The sequence below is a fragment of the Thamnophis sirtalis genome, unplaced genomic scaffold, assembly GCF_051295495.1.
Source record: "Thamnophis sirtalis isolate CommonGarterSnake01/CBP01778 unplaced genomic scaffold, rThaSir2_p1.2 scaffold_2, whole genome shotgun sequence".
NCBI classification, from domain to species: domain Eukaryota; kingdom Metazoa; phylum Chordata; class Lepidosauria; order Squamata; family Natricidae; genus Thamnophis; species Thamnophis sirtalis.
The window spans coordinates 6,993,246-7,020,826 of NW_028261382.1; the positions used below are offsets into that span (position 1 = coordinate 6,993,246).

The 27,581-nt window shown below is 44.6% G+C and overlaps 2 protein-coding genes across 4 annotated transcripts in view; both read left to right on the plus strand.

Annotated features, from left to right (window-relative positions):
- MYO5C (myosin VC) overlaps positions 1-15,995 on the plus strand; it is a 65,616-nt gene extending 49,621 nt beyond the window's left edge. For both annotated transcript variants that reach the window (XM_087704174.1, XM_087704173.1), the window contains exons 35-41: positions 638-792; positions 2,085-2,174; positions 3,787-3,937; positions 5,658-5,940; positions 9,367-9,541; positions 10,090-10,170; positions 11,394-15,995. In XM_087704174.1, the coding sequence (XP_087560300.1) occupies positions 638-792; positions 2,085-2,174; positions 3,787-3,937; positions 5,658-5,940; positions 9,367-9,541; positions 10,090-10,170; positions 11,394-11,546 (1,088 nt within the window). In that variant the 3' untranslated portion in view covers positions 11,547-15,995. The remainder of the gene's footprint in view (positions 1-637; positions 793-2,084; positions 2,175-3,786; positions 3,938-5,657; positions 5,941-9,366; positions 9,542-10,089; positions 10,171-11,393) is intronic.
- Positions 15,996-17,620: 1,625 nt separating this feature from the next.
- Positions 17,621-27,581, plus strand: part of GNB5 (G protein subunit beta 5) — a 31,556-nt gene continuing 21,595 nt past the window's right edge. For both annotated transcript variants that reach the window (XM_087704175.1, XM_087704176.1), the window contains exons 1-3: positions 17,621-17,770; positions 19,421-19,532; positions 26,735-26,871. In XM_087704175.1, the coding sequence (XP_087560301.1) occupies positions 17,645-17,770; positions 19,421-19,532; positions 26,735-26,871 (375 nt within the window). In that variant the 5' untranslated portion in view covers positions 17,621-17,644. The remainder of the gene's footprint in view (positions 17,771-19,420; positions 19,533-26,734; positions 26,872-27,581) is intronic.

Consider the following 27,581-nt stretch of genomic DNA (forward strand, 5'->3'; position numbering starts at 1 on the left):
CCTTCCTTCCTCCTTTCCTTCCTCCCTTCTTCCTTTCCTCCCTCCCTCCCTCTTTTCCTCCCTCCTTCCCTCCCTCCTTTCCTTCCTTCCTTCCTTCCTTCCTTCCGTTCTTGCTCCTTCCCTCCCTCCTTCCCTTCTTACCTTCCTCATTTCCTCCCCCCTTCCTCCTTTCCTCCCCTTCCTTCTGTCCTTCCTTCCTTGCCCCTATCCTCCCTCCTTCCCTTTCTTCCTTGCTCCTTTCCTCCCGCCCTCCCTTCTTTCCTTCCTCCCTTCCTCCTTTCCTGCCTCTCTCCCTCCTTCCCTTCCTTCTGTCCCTCCTTCCTTGCCTCTATCCTCCCTCCTTTCCTCCCTTCCTCCCTCCCTTCTCTGAACAGTATTCACAAAGCATGGAGACCTTGCAAAACCACCACTTTGAGCAACTTTAATCTAATGGTCAGGAGGCTGATAGCTCAACAATATCTGGATAGTGGGGCTTAGAACAGCTTTTCCAAATCTACCACAAATAGCAAATAAAAAATAAAAATAAAACACTCTCCAGACAATCTGCTTGAAGGCAGCCTTTCCCTGAAAATCTCCCAACCTCTTTTCGTGCCCGTTGAATCCTGAATTAAATTTTTTTTTTTTTGCACTCCTGCAGATCTGAAACCCCGCGGAGTAGTCGTTAATATGATTCCCGGCCTGCCAGCTCATATCCTCTTCATGTGTGTAAGGTATGCGGATTATTTGAATGACGACAGCATGCTGAAGTCGTTTATGAACATGGCCATCAATGGCATAAAACAAGTCATTAAGGTAAGCATCACTTGAGCCGAGCAGGTTTTCAAAGGGTTGGTGTGGCATTTCTGTGGGAATGTTTACCAAGTAGAAACCTCCAACACACTTGGACTAGTAGGAAGAAAACAAGGTGTGCATGGCTAAAGAGCCGAGGTGGCGCAGTGGTTAGGGTGCAGTACTGCAGGCCACTTCAGCTGACTGTTATCTGCAGTTCAGCGGTTCTAATCTCACCGGCTCAAGGTTGACTCAGCCTTCCATCCTTCCGAGGTGGGTGAAATGAGGACCCGGATTGTTGTTGGGGGCAATATGCTGACTCTGTAAACCGCTTAGAGAGGGCTGAAAGCCCTAGGAAGCGGTATATAAGTCTAACTGCTATTGCTATTGCTATAAAGTGACAGCTGGAGTCTCAGATTGTACAAACGGTCCTTAAAGTGCAATTACAAGTGAGCCCAAAATTTCCATTGCTAAGCGAGACACTTAGCAATAGCAATAGCAGTTAGACTTATATACCGCTTCATCGGGCTTTCAGCCCTCTCTAAGCGGTTTACAGAGTCAGCATATCGCCCCCACAGTCTGGGTCCTCATTTCACCCACCTCGGAAGGATGGAAGGCTGAGTCAACCTTGAGCCGGTGAACTGCAGATAGCAGTCAGCTGAAGTGGCCTGCAGTACTGCACCCTAACCACTGCGCCACCTCGGCTCTTTGTGAGTTTTGCCTCATTTTTCAACCTTCCTTGCCACAGTTGCTAAGTGGATCGCTGCAGTTGTTATGTTACTAACACAGTTGTAAAGTGAAATATTAGTGACCGAACCATATTCTAAAGGGACGTGGTGGCTCAGTGGCTAAGATGCTGAGCTTGTCAATTAGAAAGATCGGCAGGTCGGCAGTTCGAAACCCTAGCACCGCGTAACGGAGTGAGCTCCCGTTACCTGTCCCAGCTTCTGCCAACCTAGCAGTTCGTAAAAAATGCAAGTAGAAAAATAAGGGACCACCTTTGGTGGGAAGGGAACAGCGTTCCATGCGCCTTTGACGTTGAGTCATGCCAACCACATGACCACGAAGACGTCTTCGGATAGCGCTGGCTCTTCGGCTTTGAAACAGAGATGAGCACTGCCCCCTAGAGTCAGGAACAACTAGCACATATGCGCGAGGGGAACCTTTACCTTTTAGTCTTAACTTTCAATCAGAATTGGGACCAGGATTTCTGTTGCTAAGCAAGTTGGTTGTTAAGTGAGTTGCACCCATGTTTTTTTTTAAAAATTATATGCATATAAAAATCTAAAATTAAAGCAAAGTGTGCCGTCATTTAGGAACATGCCGAAGACTTTGAGATGTTATCCTTCTGGCTTTCCAATACCTGCCACTTTCTTAACTGTCTGAAACAGTATAGTGGGGAAGAGGTAAGATTATCTCCGTCCTCGGCTTGTCTTTGTGAACAGTTTAATACACCGTCCTGGTATTTTGTTGGTTGGCTGAAAAGAACCACTTCTTTCAATTAGATTGTTGTGCTCAGCACCCTGTGTTCAATGGCACTTTGCTAGCCATGTACTCTAGGTTTTCAAGCTGGTGTTTCATTAATGTTTGTCTCTGCCAGGGGTGATATTTACTGCCAGTTTATGAGCTGAGAAAAAGGGGTACGACAACTTGTTCTTACAGGCTGAAGTGTTATCTCTGAGCTGTCAGGGTTCCAATAGATGCCCTAATTAAACCATGAGTGTTGAGCCAAGCTTCAAAAGAAATCCAGTTATTTATTAGGAGCAACATGTCCGCACGTACCCAAGTGAAGACAACTCTGACCCCATGTAATTTACGGCCCAACTATGACCCTGTTTCCCCCTCCCTCCCCTTAGGGTGTACATAACTGTAACTGCCTAACTGTTCCTTATGCCTATTAGCCCTCTGTTGCTGGGCATCCAGGACCAATTCCCTTGTCTCCTCCCCACTGCTTCAATGCATGATGTCAGGATCACACTCCCTTGTCTCCTCCCCACTGCTCCAAGGCTCAGGCGCTTCCTGGTGGCCAACCAGCCTCTCTGCGCCTTGCTCGGAGTCGGAACCCTGTCCAGAGTCCTTCACATCCTCCAGAGCTGACTCATAGGGCCTCTTGCTGTCGGAGTCTGGTGGCAGCTCCAACAGCTCCTGCTGGGCCACAACAGATATCTATCTTCTCTCCTTCCCCCTTTTTTTAGTTATCCATAGGTGGTTGGAAATCTCTTAGAAATAGCATACTTTTAACTCTTGAATTGCACAGTTGTTGTTCACCAAATGCGTTTAAATTTAAGAATTCTGTAGAAGAACAAAACAAAAACCAGACCCCAATATCTATCTATCTATCTATCTATCTATCTATCTATCTATCTATCTATCTATCTATCTATCTATCTATCTATCTATCTATCTATCTATCTATCTATCTATGTATATAAATGGCTGTGTGTGTGTATTTGAGTGTGTGAGTGTGTGTGAATGTGTGTGTCTGTGAGTGTTCCAGCATAACCCTGGAATGCCTTGAGCAATTTCAACCACACTTGATACACAGATGACTTTCTCTCCGGAAACAGTGGGGTAAAACTCCCCTAAAACCCCTTGGGCTGTGTGTTCTGTTAAGATACAGCCTGTTGTGCCTTGAAATGGCTTCTAATATACTGCTGTAAAATGGCTTTTACTGTACAACACAGTGGAGTTGCCATGGCAACTGCTTCACAGTACTCCAGAAGGGGGCTCCCTCTGGTAAGGGGAAAAATCCAACATTAGAAATGTTTGGTCTGGACATTTTCCCCCTATAAAAAAATACCCAGGCAACGCCGGGTTGTCGGCTAGTTTTCAATAAAATTAAATAGAATGACTGACTTTGTAATTTGTTTATATCATATGTACTAGAGGGGAAAAAAATATGCACATGGATACTGTTGGCTAAGCTACATAAAAAGCTCTCTTCTAGCTCTGATAAATGTGCACATTGTTTGTGATCTTAATCACCATGTGTTGAAAATGCTGCAATTGACTTTCCAGGAATTCATGAAGCACAACACACCGCAACAAAATAAGAACAATCTGATCCACTTTGATCTGTCCGAATACAGGCAGGTCCTGAGTGATCTGGCCATTCGTATATATCATCAGTTTATTGGTGTAATGGAGACCAGTATTCAGCCAATGATAGGTAAGGAATTAGATCAACATTCTTCCTTCCTTCCTTCCTTCCTTCCTTCCTTCCTTCCTTCCTTCCTTCCTTCCTTCCTCCTTCCCTCCCTCCTCCCTCCTTCCCCCTTTATCCATTTTCCTTCCTTCCCTCCCTCTCTCCTTCCTTCCTTCCTTCCTTCCTTCCCCCTTTATCCATTTCCTTCCTTCCTTCCTGCCCTCTTTATCCATTTTCCTTCCTTCCTACCTGCCCTCCCTCCCTCCTTCCCCCTTTATCCATTTCCCTTCCTTCCTTCCCTCCCTCTCTCCTTCCTTCCTTCCCCCTTTATCCATTTTCCTTCCTTCCTTCCTTCCTTCCTTCCCTCTTTATCCATTTTCCTTCCTACCTGCCCTCCCTCCCTCCTTCCTTCCTCCCCCTTTATCCATTTTCCTTCCTTCCTTCCCTCTTTATCCATTTTCCTTCCTTCCTTCCCTCCTTCCTCCTTTATCCATTTTCCTTCCCTCCCCCTTCCTCCTTTATCCATTTTTCTTCCTTTTTCCCCTCCCTCCTCACTCCTTTATCCATTTTCCTTCCTTCCTTCCTTCCCTCCCTCCCTCCTTCCTTCCCTCTTTATCCATTCTCCTTCCTTCCTTCCTTCCCTCCCTTCTTTCCTAACTTCAGTTCGCCACCTTATGTGATTGACTGGGCTGCCTAATTGGCCCAAAGTCACCCAGTAAACCTCCGTAGTTGAGGAAGTCCTCCACTCTAACCACTGCACCACGCTGTCTGATGAACAGACTACAGAGGTTCATAGGCTGAGCTTCCCTACAGATCTTGACGGCTCTACCGAACAAAAATCAACAATAGATTCTTTTGGGGGGGGGGATTTCTTAAATTTTTTGTTCTCTATGTACAATTATAGGTTATTCACATAGTCTTTTTTACATTCGTCGTTCTTATACATTTGTCATTCCATTTACAGGGTTATAATATACCATTTGGGTTCCTTTGTTTACCATCCCTCGCCTGTTTTGACACCACCTTCTTTTCCCTTTCTTTTCTCCCTCCCTCCCTTCTCTACTTTCTTCCTCCCTCTCTCCTTTCCCTTCCTTCTTCTCTTACCTCTCCCCTCTTCCCCTTCCTGCCCTCTCTCCTTCTCCCTTCCATCTTCCTCTCCACACCTCTATCTTCCTTCCTTCCTCTTCCTCTTCCTCTCCTCCCCTCTTCCTTTCTTTTTCTATTGTCGTAGGTGTCTCTTCCAGCTCTTAATTGTTATTTTCCTGGGGTGGTATTTCAACAGATTCTGATAGGGGTTTATTTTGTTCTCAAGAGCAAGTTTCCTCTTCCAGAACTGTCTAGAAACACTTAGAAAATGCATAGTTTGGTCATTAACTGAAAGTCACCTCTGCAAATTTGAATCCAGCCATCCTGCTTTGAATAATTGATTTACTGATCAAAAGATTGCATATGCTGCTGGAGCAAATGGAGGCGCTGTCCATTTCAACAAAAAAATAATAACAAACTGCCTGGCTTTTTATTTCCATTTTTAGCATCCAAGAATGACAGGATGCTAAATATCAGTTCCCGAGGAAGCATCCTACTTTTTTTTCCCCCCCCAGGCGTAAACAGAATAAGGAGGAGGATATTTAAAGCACCGGTAGCAGATTTCAACCCCCCCCCATTTCTTTTCTTTAGCTAAATGAAATCCTTATTATTTTACTTTTCTTTTTGCTTGCTTGCTTCCCGTTTTATCTTTCTACAGTGCCAGGAATGCTGGAGTATGAAAGCCTTCAGGGGATTTCAGGCTTAAAACCAACCGGATTTCGCAAGCGTTCCTCCAGCGTTGATGACACAGATGCTTACACGATGACCTCCATCTTGCAACAGCTCAGTTATTTTTACACAACCATGTGTCAGAATGGCTTAGACCCGGAGCTTTTGAAGCAGGCCGTGAGGCAACTCTTCTTTCTGATCGGAGCAGTTACTCTGAACAGTCTCTTTCTCCGGAAAGATATGTGCTCTTGCAGAAAGGGGATGCAAATAAGGTAAACCTGTGTTTTGAAATTAATAATAATAATAATAATAATAATAATAATAATAATAATAATAATAATAATAATAATAATAATAATAAAAATTTCATTCAGTTGCCTGGCCAATATTGCATGTAAACTGGTTTCTGGCTCAAATATCTGACCAGTTTACATGCAATATTGGCCAGGCAACTGAATGAAATTTTACAAAAGGGCCAAATTGATGAATGGTTGACAACTGGAAAAACATACTTGATTCAGAAAGATCCAACTAAAGGAACAACACCTGAAAACTACAGACCAATAACATGCTTGCCAACAACCTTCAAATTACTCACAGGCATTATTGCAGATAACATGATGGATTATTTGGAAACAAACAACATCTTGCCAGTAGAGCAAAAAGGCAACAAAAGAAGGAGCAGGGGCACAAAAGATCAGCTCCTAATTGATAAAATGATATTAGAAAATTGTAAGAACAGAAAAACGAACTTGAATATGGTCTGGATTGATTACAAAAAGGCATTTGACTCACTGCCACATAGTTGGATCATAAAATGCTTAGAAACAACTGGCATTAGCAAAAATATTACATCCTTTACTGAAAAGGCAATGAAACAATGGAGAACTGAGTTGGCAGGAGGGAATGAGAGCTACGGAATGGTTAATATCAAGCGAGGAATTTTCCAGGGTGATTCACTTTCACCTCTTCTCTTCATCATCGCAATGATCCCACTATCAGTAATCTTAAAAAAAATGAAATTAGGCTACCAAACAGCCAAAAAAGCTGAAAAAATTTCGCATTTACTATATATGGATGATTTGAAACTCTATGGCAAGTCAGAAATAGAAATCCAATCATTGACAAACACAGTCCGAGTATTCAGCACCGATATTTCAATGCAGTTTGGCATGGAAAAATGTGCCACTGTATCCATAAAAAGGGGCAAAATCACTGCATGTGAGGGAATTGAAATGCCCAATGGCCAATTAATTAAATGCAAAGAAAATGAAGCCTACAAATACTTAGGCATTCTGCAGTTGGATAACATCAAGCATGGAGAAGTAAAAACTATTGTCAGGCGAGAGTACACCAACAGAGTTAGGAAAATTTTGAAATCTAAATTGAATGGTGGAAATACAATCAAGGCCATAAATACCTGGGCAATACCAGTTATAAGATACACAGCTGGTATAGTTAACTGGACACAAGCTGATTTGGACCTTTTGGACCGAAAAACCAGGAAACTAATGACAATGCACTACAGTTTACATCCACGTGGTGATACTGATAGACTGTATCTGCCCCGAAAATCAGGTGGCAGAGGATTATTACAAGTGAAGCAAACAGTTGAAGAAGAAAAACATGCACTGGCTGATTATTTAAAAGAAAGTCAAGAACATCTATTAATCGAAGTAAAGAACAAAAATCTACTGAAGGCCCAACAGACAAAACAAGAATATAGAAAAGATGTGATAAAATCAAGAATGGAGAGTTGGCAGAACAAAGCACTGCATGGCCAATTTCTGGAAAAAATAAAAGATAAAGTGGACAGGGAACAAACTTGGTTATGGTTAAAAACAGGTACATTAAAGAAAGAAACAGAGTCACTAATCCTGGCTGCGCAAGAACAAGCTATCCGCACAAATGCCATTAAGGCCAAAATCGAAAAATCCTCTGATGATGCCAAATGCAGACTTTGCAAAGAAGCTGATGAAACTGTTGATCACACACTCAGCTGCTGTAAAAAAATCGCAGACTGATTATAAATTGTGGCACAATTCAGTAGTGCAAATGATCCATTGGAATTTGTGCAAAAATTTTAATATTAAAACAGCAACAAACTGGTGGGAACATCAGCCTGAAAAAGTCACCGAAAATCAGATGGTCAAGATCTTGTGGGATTTCCGTATACAAACGGACAAAATACTGGCACATAATACACCAGACATCACACTGGTTGAGAAAAATAAGGTCACAATCATAGACATCGCAATACCAGGTGATAGCAGAGTCGCCGAGAAGGAACATGAAAAAATCGCAAAATACCAGGACTTAAAAATCAAAATTCAACGACTATGGCACAAACCAGCAGTGGTAATTCCAGTGGTAATTGGCACTCTGGGTGCTATTCCAAAAGCACTGGAATTACATTTAAAACAGTTAAAAGTTGACAAAATCACCATCAGTCAAATGCAAAAAGCCACATGCTTGGATCTGCACGCATATTACGAAAATACGTTACGACGTCCTAGGCCCCTGGGTGGGGCCCGACTAGTAACCAATGCCAAATCCTGCGAAACAACTGGCCACTGTGATACAAGTGTATAATAATAATAATTGCATGAAGGCAAACATAACAACAACAACAACAACAACAATAACAAGCTGATTTGGACATTTTGGACCGAAAAACCAGGAAACTAATGACAATGCACTGCAGTTTACATCCACGTGGTGATACTGATAGATTATACCTGCTCCGAAAATCAGGTGGCAGAGGATTATTACAAGTGAAGCAAACAGTTGAAGAAGAAAAACATGCAATGGCTGATTATTTAAAAGAAAGTCAAGAATATCTATTAATCGAAGTAAAGAACAAAAATCTACTGAAGACCCAACAGACGAAACAAGAATACAGAAAAGATGTGAGGTAGGGCCCGACTAGTAACCAATGCCAAATCCGGCGAAACAACTGGCCGCTGTGATACAATTGCATAATAATAATAATAGACAAAAATGTCTGGATAGCGGATGTGGCAGTGCCTGCACAATAGAAGAGAAAGAACTGGAGAAAGTAAGAAAATACAAAGACCTACAAATAGAAATAGAATGACTATGGCAAAGGCAAGCAAGGGTAGTACCAATAGTAATAGGTGCCTTGGGTGCAGTCTCAAAACAACTGGAGCACCATTTAACACCATCGTTGGCATTGACAAATTTGCCATCAGTCAATTGCAGAAGGCAGCTTTACTTGGAACTGCTTCCATCCTGCGACGATATCTGTAACACCGTCAAAGATCCAGATTGGCCCATCCCAGATCCTTGGTAAGGACTCGATAGGTAGACCAAAATGCCAAACTCAGACTCAACATCTGGCTGACTGTGCGATGAATCATCATCATCATGGAGACTCTAGAAAGAGTGCAGAGAAGAGCAACAAAGAGGATTAGGGGACTGGAGGCTAAAACATATGAAGAACGGTTGCAGGAACTGGGCATGTCTAGTTTAATAAAAAGAAGGACCAGGGGAGACATGATAGCAGTCTTCCGATATCTTAAAGAAGAGGGAGTCTCAAGCTATTCTCCAAAGCACCAGAGCGCAGAACAGGAAGCAATAGGTGGAAACTTATCAAGGAGAGAAGCAATTTTGAACTAAGGAGAAATTTAAAAGGGTGTTTTAAATAAAAGGGCCGTTTTCTGCTTTCCTCGTCTCAGGTGCAACATCAGCTACCTGGAAGAATGGCTGAAGGAGAAGAACCTGCACAGCAGCTCCTCCAAGGAGACGTTGGAGCCTCTTTCGCAAGCCGCCTGGCTGCTTCAGGTCAAAAAGATCACAGAGGAAGATGCCAAAGAGATCTCGGAGCACTGCACGACTCTCTCGTCTCTGCAGGTATTGAATTAGTAAGGGAGAATATTGGTTGCTTGGGGGGTGAAACGAAGGAGTCCTTGGTGCTCTCTGAGCTTGGTTGTTTTCCGGCAGACATTTCGTTACCCAACTAGGTTGCATCATCAGGGCTAGAAGGAAGTGGGATTTGTGGAATGGAGGAGGAGGAGGAGGAGAATTGTGGGGTCCTTGGTGTTCTCTGATCTTGGTTGTTTTCTTGCAAACGTTTCATTACCCAACTAGGTAACACCATCAGTGCTAGAAGAACATCTTGTCATGTCAAACAGAGAGCAAACGCCCCTCCCTTCTGGCACTCTTCTAGATGACCTTAAGTGCAGTTGTATTTACTATAAATATCCTATTTTAGGAGGGGCTGTATCATATATTAGAGTTAGTTTTATATTTTTGATAGTCAATTAAATCCATGAAGATTCTATTCTACTCTGTTTATTATTATTCTATTATTACTCTACTCCTATACTATTCTAGTGCAGTTTTATTTCCTGTTCAGACTGCATTTTGCAGATAATAATTTCTTTTAATTCTCCCCACAGATAGTAAAAATCCTCAATTCCTACACTCCTATTGATGATTTTGAGAAAAGGATCGCTCCATCCTTTGTCCGTAAAGTACAGGTATGATTTTAACCGTAATACTCTATTTTCCCCCTTGTATTCTTGGACTTTTACATTTTTAAATGCCAAACCTCTTGAGACCTGTTTGAAAAGTAGTACGTAAATCAAGGAAATAGATTAAAAAAAATAATTAAAGCCTGCCCTAATATGGTAAATGACTTTCTATAGGAGACTCCATGGTGGGATTCAAATTTTTTTACTGCCGGTTCTGTGGGCATGACTTTGTGGGCGTGGATTTGTGAGTGGGGCAGGGGAAGGATACTGTAAAATCCCCATTTCCTCCCCACTCCAGGGGAAGGATACTGCCAAATCCCCATTCCCTCCCCACTCCAGGGGAAGGATACTGTAAAATCTCCATTCCCTTCCCACTCCAGGGGAAGGATACTGTAAAATCTCCATTCCCTTCCCGCTCCAGGGGAAGGATACTGCAAAATCTCCATTCCCCCCCCCACTCCAGGGGAAGGATACTGCAAAATCCCCATTCCCTCCCCACTCCAGGGGAAGGATACTGCAAAATCTCCATTCCCTCCCCACTCCAGGGGAAGGATACTGCAAATTCTCCATTCCCTCCCCATTCCAGGAGAAGGATACTGCAAAATCTCCATTCCCTCCCAACTCCAGGGGAAGGATACTGTAAAATTTCCATTCCCTCCCCATTCCAGGGGAAGGATACTGTAAAATCTCCATTCCCTCCTCACTTCAAGTGGAAAAATACTGTAAAATCTCCATTCCTTCCCCATTCCAGGGGAAGGATACTGCAAAATCTCCATTCCCTCCCCATTCCAGGGGAAGGATACTGCAAAATCTCCATTCCCTCCCCATTCCAGGGGAAGGATACTGCAAAATCTCCATTCCCTCCTCACTTCAAGTGGAAAAATACTGTACAATCTCCATTTCCACCCCACTCCAGTAGGAAGGATACTGCAAAATCCCCATTCCCTCCCCACCCCACTAACCTGCTTTCCAGCTCCATTCTATGCAGGGCAACAAAAAAAGATCCATCAATCAGCTGGGAAGCTGGGAGGCAGCAATAGATGGAGATGGGGCCAGTCTGAGGTGGTATTTGCCGGTTCTCCAAACTACTCAAAATTTCTGCTACCAGTTCGCCAGAACCAGTCAGAATTGTCCGAATCCACCTCTGATGAGAATGTATCCATATATAACAGCTTGAACCCGTGTAGGCATCCAGGCAATTGTTAACCTTCTCTTTATTCTAATTTCAGGGAATGCTGAATAATAGACAGAATTCCACTCAACTGATGCTTGATACCAAATACCTCTTTCAAGTCACGTTTCCCTTTACACCTTCCCTACATCCGCTGGAAATGATAGAAATCCCCAGCAGTTTCAAACTTGGCTTCCTAACCAGAATATAGTTACAAGGACACAGAGCATATTATCAATTCACTCTTTTCCCAAAGAGCAAATCCAGACTGTTCAGCGATGCTTCCATATCAGCACTGATGATGTTCCCTAGTTCGGTAACGAAACGTCTGCAAGAAAACTACTGAGCTCACTGTAAAGCTTTTTTAAAATGGGCATTAAGTCTGGGGGGAGCAATATGGACTTCGGAATGTAAGAAATGGAATGCTGCGTGTTTTGTTATCCTGCCTCTAGGCTAGCATTTCTTAAACCTTAGCCACTTTAAGGGGCATGGACTTCAACTCCCAGAATTCTGACTGGCCTGGGGAATTCTGGGAGTTGAAACCCACACTCCTCAAAGTTGTGAAACTCTGCTGTAGATTCTTCCATATTGTACCGAGACGTGCCTAAATTTTAATTTATAATTGTACAGATTAAATTGATAAATAGGTTTATAATGAAGGACTTTTTCTATAATGAAGGATTAAGGAAGAGCTGATTTTAACCGATGGCATTTGAAGTGCAGCTTATAGAATTGCACAGACTTAAGACAGGAGTTTTGTTAGATCTTTCAGTGTGTGCGTGGCATGTGCATAATGATAGACGGTGCCAGAGATGAAACGACAATATTCCACTAGAGAGTGTGCTGAGTCATCGCTACAACGATAACCTAACTTCCTACTTAGCTTTTTTCTAGGTCAGCCAAAACTGGCTAAATGTGTATCTGTTACAACTTTCATCCTTCAAAAAGAAAGAAAAAAGAATTAATCCTTTGTATATGACAGTGGGGGGAAGGCATTTATATGCACAGCGGTAGAAAGATAAAACATTTCCCACCGCTCAAGCGTGGGATTTGAAATTAATGGAAGTGGTAGAGATGGGCAAACGTGATTATTTTGATAAAAGAGAAAAGTATAATCAGTTTTCTACAATGGTACCTCAGTACTTATCAGAGGTGGGTTTCAAAAAATGTTCGAACCTACTTTGTGGGTGTGGCCTCATTTGTGGGAGTGGCTTGCTGGCCATGTGACCTGGTGGGAGTGGCTTGACAGCCATGTGTTCTCTCTCTCTCTCTCTCTCTCTCTCTCTCTCTCTCTCTCTCTCTCTTTCCTTCCTTTTGTCTCTCTGTCCCTTTTTCCTTTTTTTCTTTCATCTCTCTCACTTTTTCTTTCTTTTTTTCTTTTTTATTTCTTTCTTCCTTTCTTTCTCTTTCTCTCTCTGTGTGAGTCTGTCTGTCTGTCTGTCTGTCTGTGTTAGTGATGGGTATCAAAAATTTTTGTAACCTCTTCTGTAGGTGTGGCCTGCTTTCCGGGTCCACTGGTAGAACCTCTTCTAACCGGTTGGGTAGATTTGACGAACCGGTTCTACCGAACTGGTGTGAACTGGTAGGAACCCACCTCTGGTGCTTATCCTTAATTGGTTCTGGGTGGTGTGCGATGAGTACCAAAAATGATGAGTAACAAACAATGTTTTCCCATAAGGAATAATATTGTCAGTCACAAGGCAGTGACAGGTTCTAGCTTATGCGTGGAGTACCGGGACAAAATTTTCACATCAAAATGTGTTGAGTACCGAATTTGATGAGTTTCACTGTACTTGGAGACCATTTATGGGCTTCTTGCTTGAGGAAAATGAAAACGAAGGATTAATTTTAGGGTTCGGTTGTTTGTTATGATTATAGAAATATTGTGAATTGTTATTCTTGCTAGTCATGAATACTTATATACGGCACGTGTACATTGTATATTTTTTATGCTCGTGTTTAAACTTAAGAGTAAGTGGTGTCTATGATATATAACTCTAAGGCTATTTGTTTGATTTGTATGCTTTTATACAATGTGTCATTGTTTTAACTTAAGAGTAAGAAGTTACTTTATATTGGTATCTCTGCTGAAGAAACTCCAAAGCCAATCCCTTTTTTCCTTGTAACTTTTAAACTTCCCCCCCATTTTTGATCTCCTCTCCCCTAATGTTTCCTTTTCTGTTATTTTGAAATTCTTCTCTCTTTTTTTGAAATTTAATAAAGTTTACTTAAAAAAACAATTTGAAGATGGAAAAACAACATAGGGAAGGTTTCCACCCTTAGCCTCCTCTTTGTCAGGGTTCCAAATAGCATCCAAAAGTAAATCAGAGCCCAAGGCAAAGTATTATTCAAAGTTCCAATTTATTAAGAGAGCCATGTTGGCACATCTGGGAAAACCCAAATCTGAAAGCTTCCCGGTTTTCCCCACCTAGTTGAAAGTTCAAGATCTTGCCCCCACACCCACAAGTCCATCACATGGTCCAATCTCCCACTGCCATGCTGGCAGCTTCCACCCATCCAGGTCTGGTTAGGTGCAGAGGTGCAGAGACAAAGGATGATGACCTTGGCTTTCTAGAAAGAATGTTGTTATGGCTACATAGCATCTAACTCCGTACAATCCTCCCCTCCCATTTTCCCACCGTAGAAAATGCATAGTAGAATAATAGAAAAGTGTGGCAGGCCAAAGATCCAAAAGAAAAGATGTTTGCAGGCCTGACACTCTTCATACCTAAGTTATAAACCTTTCTGCTTTGAACTGATGATGTTTTCACTCCAGGTGAAGCACACACCTTAATTCAAGAGGTCCCAATTTCTTTCTTGCGTTGTCAGAAGTTTTCTTTAAAACTTTTATTTCGGGGAAAGGTGCATACATCATATAGATCCCCAGAGATTTGTATGGGAACAGCCTCTTTCTGAGTTACAAACCACATTCAGCCATGTTGGCTAGATGAGGAATGAAGTCCCAAAAGTGCTTTTTTTCAAGAGTCAACAGGACTTTCTGGGGATTATTTTTGAAGACGTTTCGCTTTTCATCCAAGAAGCTTCTTCAGCTCTGACTGGATGGTGGGGAATGGAAGGATTCATATTCCTTGCGTGTAGCTGAAGTCAGAGCTGGAGAATCTTCTTGGATGAGAAGCAAAACGCCTTCAAAGAAAAACAAGAAAGTCCAGTGGCCTCTTGAGAAAAGCATCTTTGGGATAACCATGAAACTGGATGATGGAGACTCTCCATAGTCAATTAGGAACTTCCCACATGGCCATTGCTGAGGGATGTTGGGCAGGACATGGGTGCAAAACTTGAAGAAAGAAAGGAACATATTCCAGTCCCACTGAATGATCCATTTCCTAGAATTTTAGTTAACTGTTTCAACCCATTGCAAGTCTCTGGAACTTCAAGCAGCATTATAAGATCCTCCTATAGGATGCAGGGTTGCTAAATCCCTTTAAGTAGATTAAATCAGCCTTAAATTCTTCCTTCTGTGTTTTAAATAGCCCACTGATTAGGTTGTTGCTTTCCTAACACTTCAAGAAATCGCTGTGGGTGAGAAAAGGTAAGAAATAGTGTTTTGGATTACAAGCCTAAATTATCTATAGAGTAATGCTAAAGTGGTTTTTCCCCCCCAATAAAGTCTGGTTTGTTTTCAGTTAGGTTTGGTAACTTACTTGTTTAGACAAACCACCTCAAAATGGTTTTTAAAAAAATTCTAGTTGCAATATATGCAATGTGAAGGTTGGACTATAAGAAAGGGTGAAGAATTGAGGCCTTTGAACTCTGGTGCTGGAGAAGACTCTTGGACTGCAAGGCGATCCAACCAGTCAGTCCTAGAGAAGATCAACCCTGATTGCTCTTTAGAAGGCCGGATCCTGAAGAGGAAACTCAAAGACTTTGGCCACCTAATGAGAAGGAAGGACTCACTGGAGAAGAGCCTCATGCTGGGAAATATGGAGGGCAAAATGAAGAAGGTCACAACAGGGAAAGAGGTGGCTGGATGGAGTCACAGAAGTTATCTATCTATCTATCATCTATCTATCTATCTATCTATCTATCTATCTATCTATCTATCTATCTATCTATCTATCTATCTACCTACCTACCTACCTACCTACCTACCTACCTACCTACCTACCTACCTATCTTCTGAAACTCAAATCCTTTGGCCACCTAATGAGAAGGAAGGACTCACTGGAAAAGAGCCTCATGCTGGGAAAGATGGAGGGCAAAAGAAGAAGGGGACGACAGAGAAGGAGGTGGCTGGATGGAGTCACCGAAGCAGTAGATATGAACTTAAATGGATTCCAGAGGATGGTAGAGGACAGGAAGGCCTGGAGGAACATTGTCCATGGAGTCGCAATGGGTCAGACACAACTTCGCTGCTAACAACAACAAAAACATTACGTGCAAGGATTTTGAAAGGGTTGCTAGAAGAACCAATGAACCCGAATACCTACAAAATAAAACCAATGTTTTCCTAAGACTTGTTTCACTCACTATGTATTTGTAGCTGGTCAATTGTGCAGTTAAATTTGTGTTCTGTTTATTTTTTAAAAGTTTTATTTTCAATTGTTCCACTGTAACCCACCTAGAGTCCCATTCCTGAGACAGACAACTATATAACTTTGACCAATAAAATAAAAGTAGTTCATTGTCATTTCCCCTACAATTTTTTTTTTAGTCTTTCTTGGGCATCAGCAGATAGCTGGGGGTCCACGTTTTGTGTGTGAACAGAACAAATCGAGTTTTAAAAAAGAAGGTGCAAAGAAAGAAACAGGAAAAAGGAAAGAGAAAGAAAGGAAAAGTTATAGAGAAACTGTTTCCAACCTTCACAGCAATTATAAGTACAATCTCCCAAATGCTGGAAATGTAATCAGACCCCCAGGCACTTTCTATTATATGTGGTGGACTTGTATGAAAGTGAGAAAATACACACAGAGTTGGAAAAGATGATTAAACAATGTATAGACCTGAAACCAGAAATATTTCGGTTGGGTATAATGCCGAAGGGTTATGCATGTATTGACAGAAGCAAGGATTGTATTTGCAAAATATTAGAAAAAAATGAGAATACCCCATCAGATGAGGATGTAATTTGGAAAATGTGAGAATGTGCCGAGATGGACAGACGGACGTTAAAAATAAAACATAAAGAAGACACAGAATATCATTTGATACGGAATAGATTTGATGAGTGGTTAGAGACAAGAGGTAGAAATTAGACGAAGAAAGATTACTGCTATGCGTGAATTAAATATAAAGACGGTTCATAATTATATGACAATATAATCAACAGAAGTATAAATAAGCCAAGATAAAGAGAAATTTAGCTAAAACTTCTCTCTCACATTATTACTATTGTTACCAGTATATGTACCAGTATATCAAGGAAGTGAGTACACCCCTCACATTTTGTAAATATGTATTTGTTGCCAGCAGTTTAGACATTAATGGTTGTGTGTTGTGTTATTTTGAGGGGACAGCACATTTACACTGTTACACAAGCTATATACTCACTACTTTACATTGTAGCCAAGTGTCATTTTTTTCAGTGCTGCCACATGAAATAGCAGTTAGACTTATATACCGCTTCATAGGGCTTTCAGCCCTCTCTAAGCGGTTTACAGAGTCAGCATATTGCCCCCAACAACAATCCGGGTCCTCATTTTACCCACCTCGGAAGGATGGAAGGCTGAGTCAACCCTGAGCCGGTGAGATTTGAACCGCCGAACTGCAGAACTGCAGTCAGCTGAAGTAGCCTGCAGTGCTGCATTTAACCACTGTGCCACCTCGGCTTAAAGACATGCTTAAATATTTACAAAATGTGAGGGGGTGTATTCACTTCTGTGATATACATATATTTTCTTTATTTTTCTCTTGTAAATGATACACGGACAATGCACTGTATTAAAAATATTTAAATGATACACGGACAATGCACTGTATTAAAAATATTTAAATGATACACGGACAATGCACTGTATTAAAAATATTTAAAATAAAATATTATAAAATATTTATGATATATTTTTTTTAAAGTACATTTAGATTTTACTTCTCTGAGGTAAATGACGAAATAATTTCGTTCGTGCTGTATTCTAGCCTTTCTAATCATCAAATCCCTCAATCATTTTAATTTCTTTTTTTTTTCAGCAAAAAGGCCATAAGAGATTTTCAATCCCTAATAAAGGCATTATTGTCTCTAATCAACCAACTTCCTGTTTATCTGTTATGCGTTTTATTTTTTAAGTCGGGGAGAAAGCCATCTCTGTCACTTCCACTCTTCTCTCTCTCTCTCTCTCTCAGCTACCTGCAAAGATGTGTGATCAAACCTTCGTGGTCAATATTTTTGCGCCCTGCGACATTTGTAATAAAGAGAAGGTTCTGCAACAAATATTTTACAAGGCGGAGAAACGCAGCTGCTGTGCGCTCTGCGTGAAACAGGTAAGGGCCTGCAATGGTCGGGAGGCTGTTTGGGTGGGGAATCTACTGGATCTAGTGGGGTGTCCCTTGTAGCTGGGGGAACCCCATCTTCACTCTCCTGCCCTCACCCTGCTAGCGGAGTGAGTTGAAACGAGGGCAGAGCCGTAGTGCAGGGGGTTATAGCAGTAGACTTAGCAGTAGACTTATATACCGCTTCATAGGGCTTTCAGCCCTCTCTAAGCGGTTTACAGAGAGTCAGCATATTGCCCCCAACAATCTGGGTCCTCATTTTACCCACCTCGGAAGGATGGAAGGCTGAGTCAACCCTGAGCCGGTGAGATTTGAACCGCTGACCTGCTGATCTAGCAGTAGCCTGCAGTGCTGCATTTAACCACTGTGCCACCTTGGCTCTTGGTTGTAGTCCTGGGGTGCCTCTTTAAGAACTTCTGAGTGATCAGCGGCTAAGACGCTGAGCTTGTCGATCAGAAAGGTCGGCAGTTCGAATCCCTAGCGCCATGTAACGGAGCGAGCTCCCAGGACTTGTCCCAGCTTCTGCCAACCTAGCAGTTCGAAAGCACGTAAAAAAAATGCAAGTAGAAAAATCGGGACCACCTTTGGTGGGAAGGGAACAGCGTTCCGTGCGCCTTCGGCGTTGAGTCATGCCGGCCACATGACCATGGAGATGTCTTTGGACAGCGCTGGCTCTTCGGATTTGAAACGGAGATGAGTACTGCCCCCTAGAGTCTGGAACGACTAGTGCATATGTCCAAGGGGAATTTTTACTTTTTACTTATTTGCTTCCAGTTTTCTGCAAAGCAGCTCGGCGTGACCAAGGGTTCATTTAATGAAAAGAAGGACGAGGGAGACATAATAGCAGTCTTCTAATATCTCAAGGGTTGCCCTAAAGAAGAGGGAGTCAAGCTATTCTCCAAAGCACCTGAGGGCAGGACAAGAAGTAATGGGTGGAAACTAATCAAGGAGGGAAGCAACTTAGAACTAAGGAGGAATTTCCCGACAGTGAGAACAATTAATCAGTGGAACAGGTTCCCTCCAGAAGTTGTGAATGCTCCAACATTGGAAGTCTTTAAGAAGATGTTGGTTAACCATTTGTCTGAAATGGTATAGAGCAGTGTTTCTCAACCTTGGCCACTTGAAGATGTCCGGACTTCAACTCCCAGAATTCCCCAGCCAGCATTCGCTGGCTGGGGAATTCTGGGAGTTGAAGTCCGGACATCTTCAAGTTGGCAAGGTTGAGAAACACTGGTATAGAGTTTCTTCCCTAAGCAGGGGGTTGGGCTAGAAGACCTCCAAGGTCCCTTCCAACTCTGTTGTTCTATTTAACAGCTGAGACATTTGTTGAGCCACCGCTGCAGGGGAAAAAAAACCATATATCGCAAAATAGGGTCGGCCACACCGCTCCCCCCGCCCCGATTTAGACCATCTGCGCGGGGTTTTCACCCACCCCACCTCCATCCACCGCTGGATGCCGCTGCGCCGCGCGCTCCCGCGAGGGTTGCCCCGACTGGGCGAGGCGGGGGCGGAGGCTCCTCCTTCTACCCCTCCTTCTCTCCTTCCTCCCTTCCTTCCTTCCCCTCTCTCCATCCTCCCCCTCCCCATCCCTGGCTGCCTGGCTCACTTGCGCGCTCTTCCCTCTTTCCCCTTCTGGCCAAGATGGCAACCGAGGGGCTGCAGGAGAAGGAGACCCTGGCCGTGCTGAAAACCGAGGCGGAGAGCCTGAAGGGCAAGCTGGAAGAGGAGCGGGCCAAGCTGCACGATGTGGAGTGTGAGTCGGGGCCGGGCTGCGCCCCGGGCATCGCCGGAGGGAGGGTGGCAGCCGGGCGCCGCTCCTGCCAGGCTCTTGCCACCCCAGCCGGGGGGCTGGCGGCAGCGGGGAAAGGAGTCCCTCCGTGGCAGCCCTGGGCAGGGAAGGGGCGCCGCCCCGGGCCATGCAACCCTCCCTCTCTAGGGGCGGCTGCCAGGCTGGCCGGCGTAAACAACGGGCACCGTTGGGTGGAGGCGCCGGAGAGATGCCCGGCCAGTCCAAAGCAGCGGCAGGCCAAGGGGGCATTAGGGAGTGGGCATTCCTTGGGTCATGGGGGGGGGGAACGAGGCGGAGGAGAACCCCCTCCTCCTCTCCTGCCTGCTTTTTTTCTTTTTTGCACCTACCCTTCTGTTCTTGCCAGCCAAGTGGGCTCTGATGCCCTAGAAACATTCCAGCTGCCCCCATTTGCAACCTGGCGCCCGCCAGAAAGAAGCCTGGACCCTCCCCTCCTTCCCCCCCCCCCAGGAACCCTGGGCAGTCAGGAAAGGTTGGTGGGGAGCTAACTAGGTTTGGAAGAGGCTGGGCTGCAAGCTGCTATTTCTTGAGGGGACGGGGGTCGCTTTAGAATCAATGCCCCGGGGCATCCCCTGGATTGGGGAGTTTGCTATCTGGTTGGTTGTCTGCCCTGAAGAGACTCAGATCTGCTGGTGCCCAGCAAAAAAAACCCTTTGGTGTTAACAGTTGTCATGAATATGCTTGCATAATTTGAGGGTGGGCGGGCGGGAATCGCAACTTGTTTGAATGATAAGGTATTAAAAATACAGGCGGTCCAACTGCAGTGATTTGGGACAGCGGAATAGCTATGACACTTAGAAGGGGCCTTGGAGGTCTTCTAGTCCAACCCCCTGCTCAAGCCGGGAACCCTCTACCAGCGGTTCTCGACCTTTGCTTCCCCACGGGCCCCCTTTAAAGACCTTTTGCGGCCACAGACCACCAAGACGTAACTCGGGATTTAAAGCCCTAGGCAGGATCAAGCCTGTGATGACATCACGACACGCCCCCCCCCCCACCGCCCTCCCCAGGGGTCCACGGACCACAGATTGAGAATCCCGAATGCCCAATGATGGCAAACTTTTTTGGCATTGAGTGCCAAAACTAGAATACAGTGCGTCCGTGCGTGCACAAGCGCCAGAGTGTCAGAAACCAGTTCAGCTGGCCAGCACACGCATGCCTGATTTTTGACCATTTTGGGAGGCGTTTTCAGGCTGTTTTGAGGGCTGAGAAACGAGCCTGAAATGCCCCCCAAATGGCCTGAAAACGCCCCCCAAAAAACCTGTTTTGCAGGCTGGTTTTCGGGCCATTTTTCCGGCACTCCAGGCTGGTGGACATGCGCAAAAACCAGAAACCAGAAGAGCAGCTGGCTACGGTGCATGTGCCCACAGAGAGGGCTCTGTGTGCTACCTGTGCCATGCGTGCCACAGGTTTGCCATCGGGGGCCCTATACCATTTCAGACAAATGGATGGTAAAAAAAATCGATTAAATTGTGTCTCAATGCCTTTGTCTGCATGGGCTTCCATTTTACCGCCCTAGCGCCAGTGGGAGGCGCTAGGTTGACCAGAGCAGACTTGTTTGTTTATTTATTTATTTATTAGACTTATATACCGCTTCATAGGGCTTTCAGCCCTCTCTAAGCGGTTTACAGAGTCAGCATATTGCCCCCAACAATCCGGGTCCTCATTTCACCCACCTCGGAAGGATGGAAGGCTGAGTCAACCTTGAGCCGGTGAGATTAGAACCGCTGAACTGCAGATAACCGTCAGCTGAAGTGGCCTGCAGTACTGCACCCTGAGTCTCTTTGAGAGTGGGCGGCATACAAATTAAATAAAACAATCAAACCCTAACCACTGTGCCACCTCGGCTCCTAACTAACTCCTAACTCCTCGACTTCCTTACTGCCTTGGCTCATCCCCTCCAGATGTGTCCAGCACCAACTCTCCAATCCTTAGCCAGCTGTGCCTGAGAGTTAACCAGCGTACCTGGAGGGCTCAGACCTGCAAAAGGTCAACAACTCTACTAGCAGGGTTGTTGGGATGAAGATAATAGGAGGGAGGGGTATTATATGTGTTCCTCAGCTTGAATTATTTATGACAAAGGCAGGATGTTTTTTTTAAAAAAAAAAAAAAATCTAAAAAAAATTCCCAAAACTCCCCAGCTGGCATATTGACTTCAATTCCTAGCCTTCCCCAGTCATCACTGGGGATTCTGGGAGTTGAAATCCATGCTTTTCAAAATTGCCAAGTTTGAAAACCTTGATGCCTACCGTTGCATTGTTAGACATTTGTTTATTACAGAAAAAAACTCTTTGGCCATCAGGGAGTCTGAATCTAAAGCTAGACATTACTTTTCTCAGCCAATGCATTTTATTTAATTTTTTCTCTTTTAAAAGCTTGACTTCCTTGGGCTATTAAACAATTCGGATGCATGGAGCACTTTTGAGGACTCATATCCAGTGCCAAAAGGGGGGAAAAAAGGCTTAAAAGAAGTTTATTCCTGTCCCCTTTGTTGCATTCAATGTTCTTTCCCGGTGAAATAAATGCATTTCACTAATGTTTTGTTTTTTTAAATCTTCCAAGCAACTCTGACATTTTTAAAGGTCTTTGGCCTTGAATAATGGGGACAAAACCCAATGAATCTTTCAAGGTCTGGTGAACCTGTTTCCCAAATTGAGTTCTGGCCTGCCAGCAGAGGAGGCTGGGGAGGAACATGGGCCAGTCCTGGAGTCTGGGGAAGGCTCTGATGAGGGCTCTGTGTCGGAGGGCAGAGAGAGGGCCAGAGCCGTATGCCAGTTATCAGCTGCCTTCGGAGTCAGACATCAGTGAGGCAGACGAACAGCTGGAGCCTGTTCCCAGTGTGCGCATGTGCGGAGCAGCCAGACAAAGGGAACAGTTCAAGAACAGGGGTTAACTTGGGAGTAAGGCCACAGGTGGGCGATGAATGGCCCCTCCCAGAGGAAATAAAAGAGGAGCGAAAGGGGAGTGGAGTTTGCAGGAGACAATTAGTTCACTTAATTGGTTCATGACTCTCTCAGACTCCTTGCCAAGTTTTGCAAATATCGGCCTGGCAGCTCTCCAAGCCAGATAAGGTCTGTGACTGTAAATCCTCCTTTGAAAGACTTTGCTGGATGTGAATGAGCAGAATTCACAGTCAATGAATAAAAGGGTTTTTTGTCAGGACCAGGAGTTTGTTTCATGCTCTAGGGAAGCTTAGGTCAGAACAGGGTGAAAAATAATTGTGAGAAGAAAGTGGATGTTCACCAGTCCTTGGCCTTCCAGCAGATGGGACTTAGCTTTTCCTGCCTGCACGAAGATCTGCTTCTGTTTATTCCGAAAATATAACGAGAAAGCGTCTTTGGGATGCTGGCGGTTGCTTTCTGAACAGCCAATCCATCACTGGGGGGATTAAAGAGGCAGAAATGGGTTGCTTGAATGGTAGCCAAATAAGCCATAAGGCACCACTCGTCACTACGGGGTTCAGAAGTCCTGCCAAAAGTGTAACCCTGCCAGCGAAGACAGAGACCAGTTGTGGGAGTTCAGAGTCTGTTTGGCCCTTAAGTCCTCCTGTTGGTGCAAAAGAAGAATCTGTCCTGGAAGTTGTCAAGGATGCTTAAGGAGCTCAAAACAAGCCTGCTTACAAAAACACTTCTGAATTCAGCTTTTTGTTTTGGCTGGCCTTCTCTTTGGAAGCGTTTTGGAAGGCAGAGTGAAATTTTTCGATCGGCTTTTGAAACTGACTGTCGTCGTTTGTGAGAATGGCCGTTGCTGCGTTAAACTGCTGTTTTAAGATTCGTTGCGGTTTTAAATGGGCTCCTTTTTGTAGGATGAGAGTTGACGCTTTTTAAGGAAACTTATTGTCTCCCTAGTAGAGAGGAGTGAATTATTAATAAACGTGGCTGTATTGGTTAAGGGACGCGGTGGCTCCGTGGCTAAGATGCTCAGCTTGCCGATCAGAAAGGTCGGCAGTTTGGCGGTTCGAATCCCTAGCGCTGCGTAACGGAGAGAGCTCCCGTGACTTGTCCCAGCTTCTGCCAACCTAGCAGCTCGAAAGCATGTAAAAACTGCAAGTAGAAAAATAGGAACCACCTTTGGTGGGAAAGTAACAGCGTTCCGTGTGCCTTTGGTGTTTAGTCATGCCAGCCACATGACCATGGAAAAAGTCTTGGGACAGTGCTGGCTCTTCGGCTTTCAAACAGAGATGATCACCGTCCCCTAATCGGGAACGACTAGCACATAATGTATGTGCGAAGGGAACCTTTACTTTTACCTTATTGGTTAAGGGCAAGGGTCTCCAAATCTGGCAACTGTAAGACTTGTGGACTTTAACTCCCAAAATTATTCTCTTAAGACAGACCTGTGGACCTTCAACTCCCAGAATTCCCCAGCCAGTGTGGCTGGCTGGGGAATTCTGGGAGTTGGAAGTCCACAAGTCTTAAAATTGCCAAGTTGGGAGACACCTGATATAGGAGCATAAATTATGCAACATAAAAGAACCAGCAAGATCCAGAATTCCAATGAGGTTGATTGCCCGGTTCCACCACAAAACCGCGGTAGACTAAAGCCCGCTCAACGAAAGCGCGTACGTGACGTCATCACAATGCGACGAAAACAGCACGCTGTGAGCAGTAAACTTAAAATTAACGCGTAAATCTAAACCTAACCCCCCCAAACCTAACCCTAAACCTAACCCTAAACCTAACCCTATACCTAACCCTTAACCTAACGCTAAACCTAACCCTAACCCTTAACCTAACCCTAAACCTAACGCTTAACGTAACCCTAAACCTAACCCTAACCCTTAACCTAACCCTATCCCTAAACCTAACCCTTACCTTTATGTGAATCGGCTTGCTTTAAAAGCACTTTTTAAAGCACCCTTTTTTCTCTGCGGTCGTATTTGTCGCGCTGCTGATGACATCAGGTATGCGCTTTAATCGGGCACGCTTTAGTGGACCGCGGTTTTGACGGGTCACGGATTCCCCAGCTAAATAAAGAGAGCTGTAGAATTTGAAAAATTGGACATGGCGGGATTTTGTTGGACCTAATTAAAAAATAAATTGCCCAAAGATTTTTTAATAAGTAAATATAGATCTACTTTCTGAAACGCAATGGGCATAAAAGTTCCTAGAAAGTCCTTTCTCCTCAAATTTGCAGTATTCTTCTGCACAGCAGGATGGATGGGCCATGTTTTCTGCTTGTATAAGATAGAAAGTCCACAAACAATGTGAGAAATACACAGAGGACCTTACAGATGGTTCTAAGCATCTCCCCAAAGTTTAGTTTTCAATTAACACAAAAGGGAGAAAGAAAGAACGCAGGGGAAAGCAGATATCCACTCCATTATCAACTCCGTGGGTGACTCAGAGCTACCACCGTCATTCCTCTTTCACAGGTTTGTGGAGGTTATAAAATGGAAAGGTTGAGAGAACAGTCAACCTGAGCCTCTTGTAGATGAATGTGTGAATAAATGTGTGAATAAATGAAATGAATAGTGCTTCCACTCCTGGAGGTTGGAAATTGCGAGAAAAGAACTCTTGTGGAATTCTACTTTTCATTAAAAATAAGATTGTTCTTGTTCTCTGATGCTGCTGTGGCCAATAGAAGTTGAGTTGATGATCAACGGTAGGTTAGGTTCTTCATTCCTGGTTAGATGTTCCATAATTCCCAGTAAAAGGTCATTCTGACTAGAGATTAAGTATCCTAAAATCCAAACATACTGTTCTGATGTAGGATTCCCCCAAAAAGCACGAGGCAGAATCCTGGTCCCGACCAAACTTTTATTAAACAAATGTGATTTCCTCTCATCCACACTCAGCAAAGGCCTGGCAAACAGTCCTTCAAAGGAATATTTAGGACTACAGACCTTATCTAGCTTGGAAAGCTGCCATGTAAATATTTTCCAAATGAGGTGCGGTGCAAGGAAAGACTCTGGGCACAGAGTCTCTGAGATTCATGGACAGATCTTCACACTCCTGAAACCAATCTAATGACCGAATTGTTTCCTGCAAAAGCCCACTCCCCTTTTGCTCCTCTTTTATGTCCTATGGGAGGGGGCAATCACCTTCCACCTGTGGCTTTACTCCCAAGTCGACCCTGATTTCTGAGTTGATCTTTTCTTCGGGCAGCTCTGCGCATGCGCACACTGGGAACAGGCTCCAGCTGTTCCTCTGCCTCACTGCTGCCTAGCTCCATAGGCACCTGATCACTGCCAGACGGCCTCGGCCCCGACTCTGCCTCTGACACAGAGCCCTCGTCCGAGCCTTCCCCTGCCTCCAGGACTGGCCCATGCTCCTCCCCAACCTCCTCAGGGTCCGACTCTGCTGCCAGTTCCCCTGGCCGTTGGCAGGTCACGACACATACCTAGAGAATATCAGGTGTGGGGAAATTGTTTTTTCCCTTGATCAAATTAAATTTCAGTGCCGTATGATTCTAAAAGGAAGACCGGGTCTTTCAATAGGTGAGATGGTCCATCTTTCTCAGTCCTTGCTCTGAAGGCCCACTTCATTTTCCTAGGTCAGTGATGGGCAACCTTTTTGGCGTGGTGTGTCAAAAATCGGCAAAAAATCGAGCATAACTCGTGTTGTGTGTCACTTCGACAAAAACATAATTTTGCGCAATTTATAGTTGCTGCTAATGGCGCTCACAGTTCCCGTTGGCACTCCGCTGTTCCCTGCTGTGGTGCGGTCGTAACCGACAGTCCCAGGAGTAGACTCTCTGTGCCGGCCTGACTGGAGAGAGGCGCGCACTGTTCCCGCGCTCCTGCGGGTCCTCCCTCACCGCGCTGATGACGTGTGTGCGCGCACGGCACGCACGCCTTACCAGCAGCCCCTGCGCTCAGAAAGGGGCGGCAGCGATACAGTGAGTGAGTATGGGCGGGGGAGATCACACGTCCCGCCCCCCCGTTCCTCCAGCACAGATTTTTTCATCCTCGGCGGCCGTGCAGGAGCCGAGGATGAATCGCATGAAATCCTGTGCGTGTCATCCCAAATGGCTACGCGTGTCAGCACTGACACGCGTGTCATAGGTTCGCCATCACTGTCCTAGGTTGACCCTTCTTCTCCAGGTCTTCTACTAACCCCCTTCTTAGCTTTGCATCTCGCCTGGGGTCCTGACCGGGCCTGCTTCAGGGGGTGGCCTGGGTCTCAATGCCACTTGTGAATTTCCCATAGTGCACCAGGTGGCGGAGCGAGTGGAAGCGTTGGGACAATTTGTGATGAAGACACGGAGGACCCTGAAAGGCCACGGGAATAAAGTCCTCTGCATGGACTGGTGCAAGGACAAAAGGAGGCTCGTCAGTTCCTCCCAGGTAACGGGACTTTTTACTCGTTCATATTGGGGTTCTTTTGGGGGGGGGGGCTTCTTCTTTTTTTTAGTATTTTATTTGGATTTATAGGCCGCCCTTTTCCCTGAGGGGACTCAGGGTGGCTTACAATCATTAGGGAGGGGGTACAATTCAAAACAAACAATATGTGAACAAAATAAATAAAGTAATAAAAACACAACTTGCATTCAACATTCAACACTCGGGTGGGGCAAATTAGAGGCTTATCCCCAGGCCTGTTGGGATAGCCAGGTCTTAAGGGCTTTGCGGAAGGCCTGGACGGTGGTGAGGGTGCGTATCTCGACGGGGAGGTCGTTCCACAGGGTCGGAGCTGCAACAGAAAAGGCTCTCCTCCGTGTAGTCGCCAGTCGACATTGACTGGCGGATGGGATTCGGAGGAGGCCCAGTCTGTGCGATCTTATCGGTCGGAGGGAGGTAATCGGCAGAAGGCGGTCTCCCAAGTCTCTCTCTCTTCTTTCTAGACTGGTGTTTCTCAACTTTCGCAGCTTGAAGATGGGTGGACCTCAACTCCCAGAATTGAAGTCCACCCATCCTCAGAACTTTCAAGGTTGAGGAACACCTTGTCTAGACCAGCAGTCGCCAGCTGGTGGTCCGTGAGAAAATTTGGGTGGTCTGTAGAAAAATTATTTGCATTTTTTAATATTTCACTAAATCAGGGGGTCCTCAAACTACGG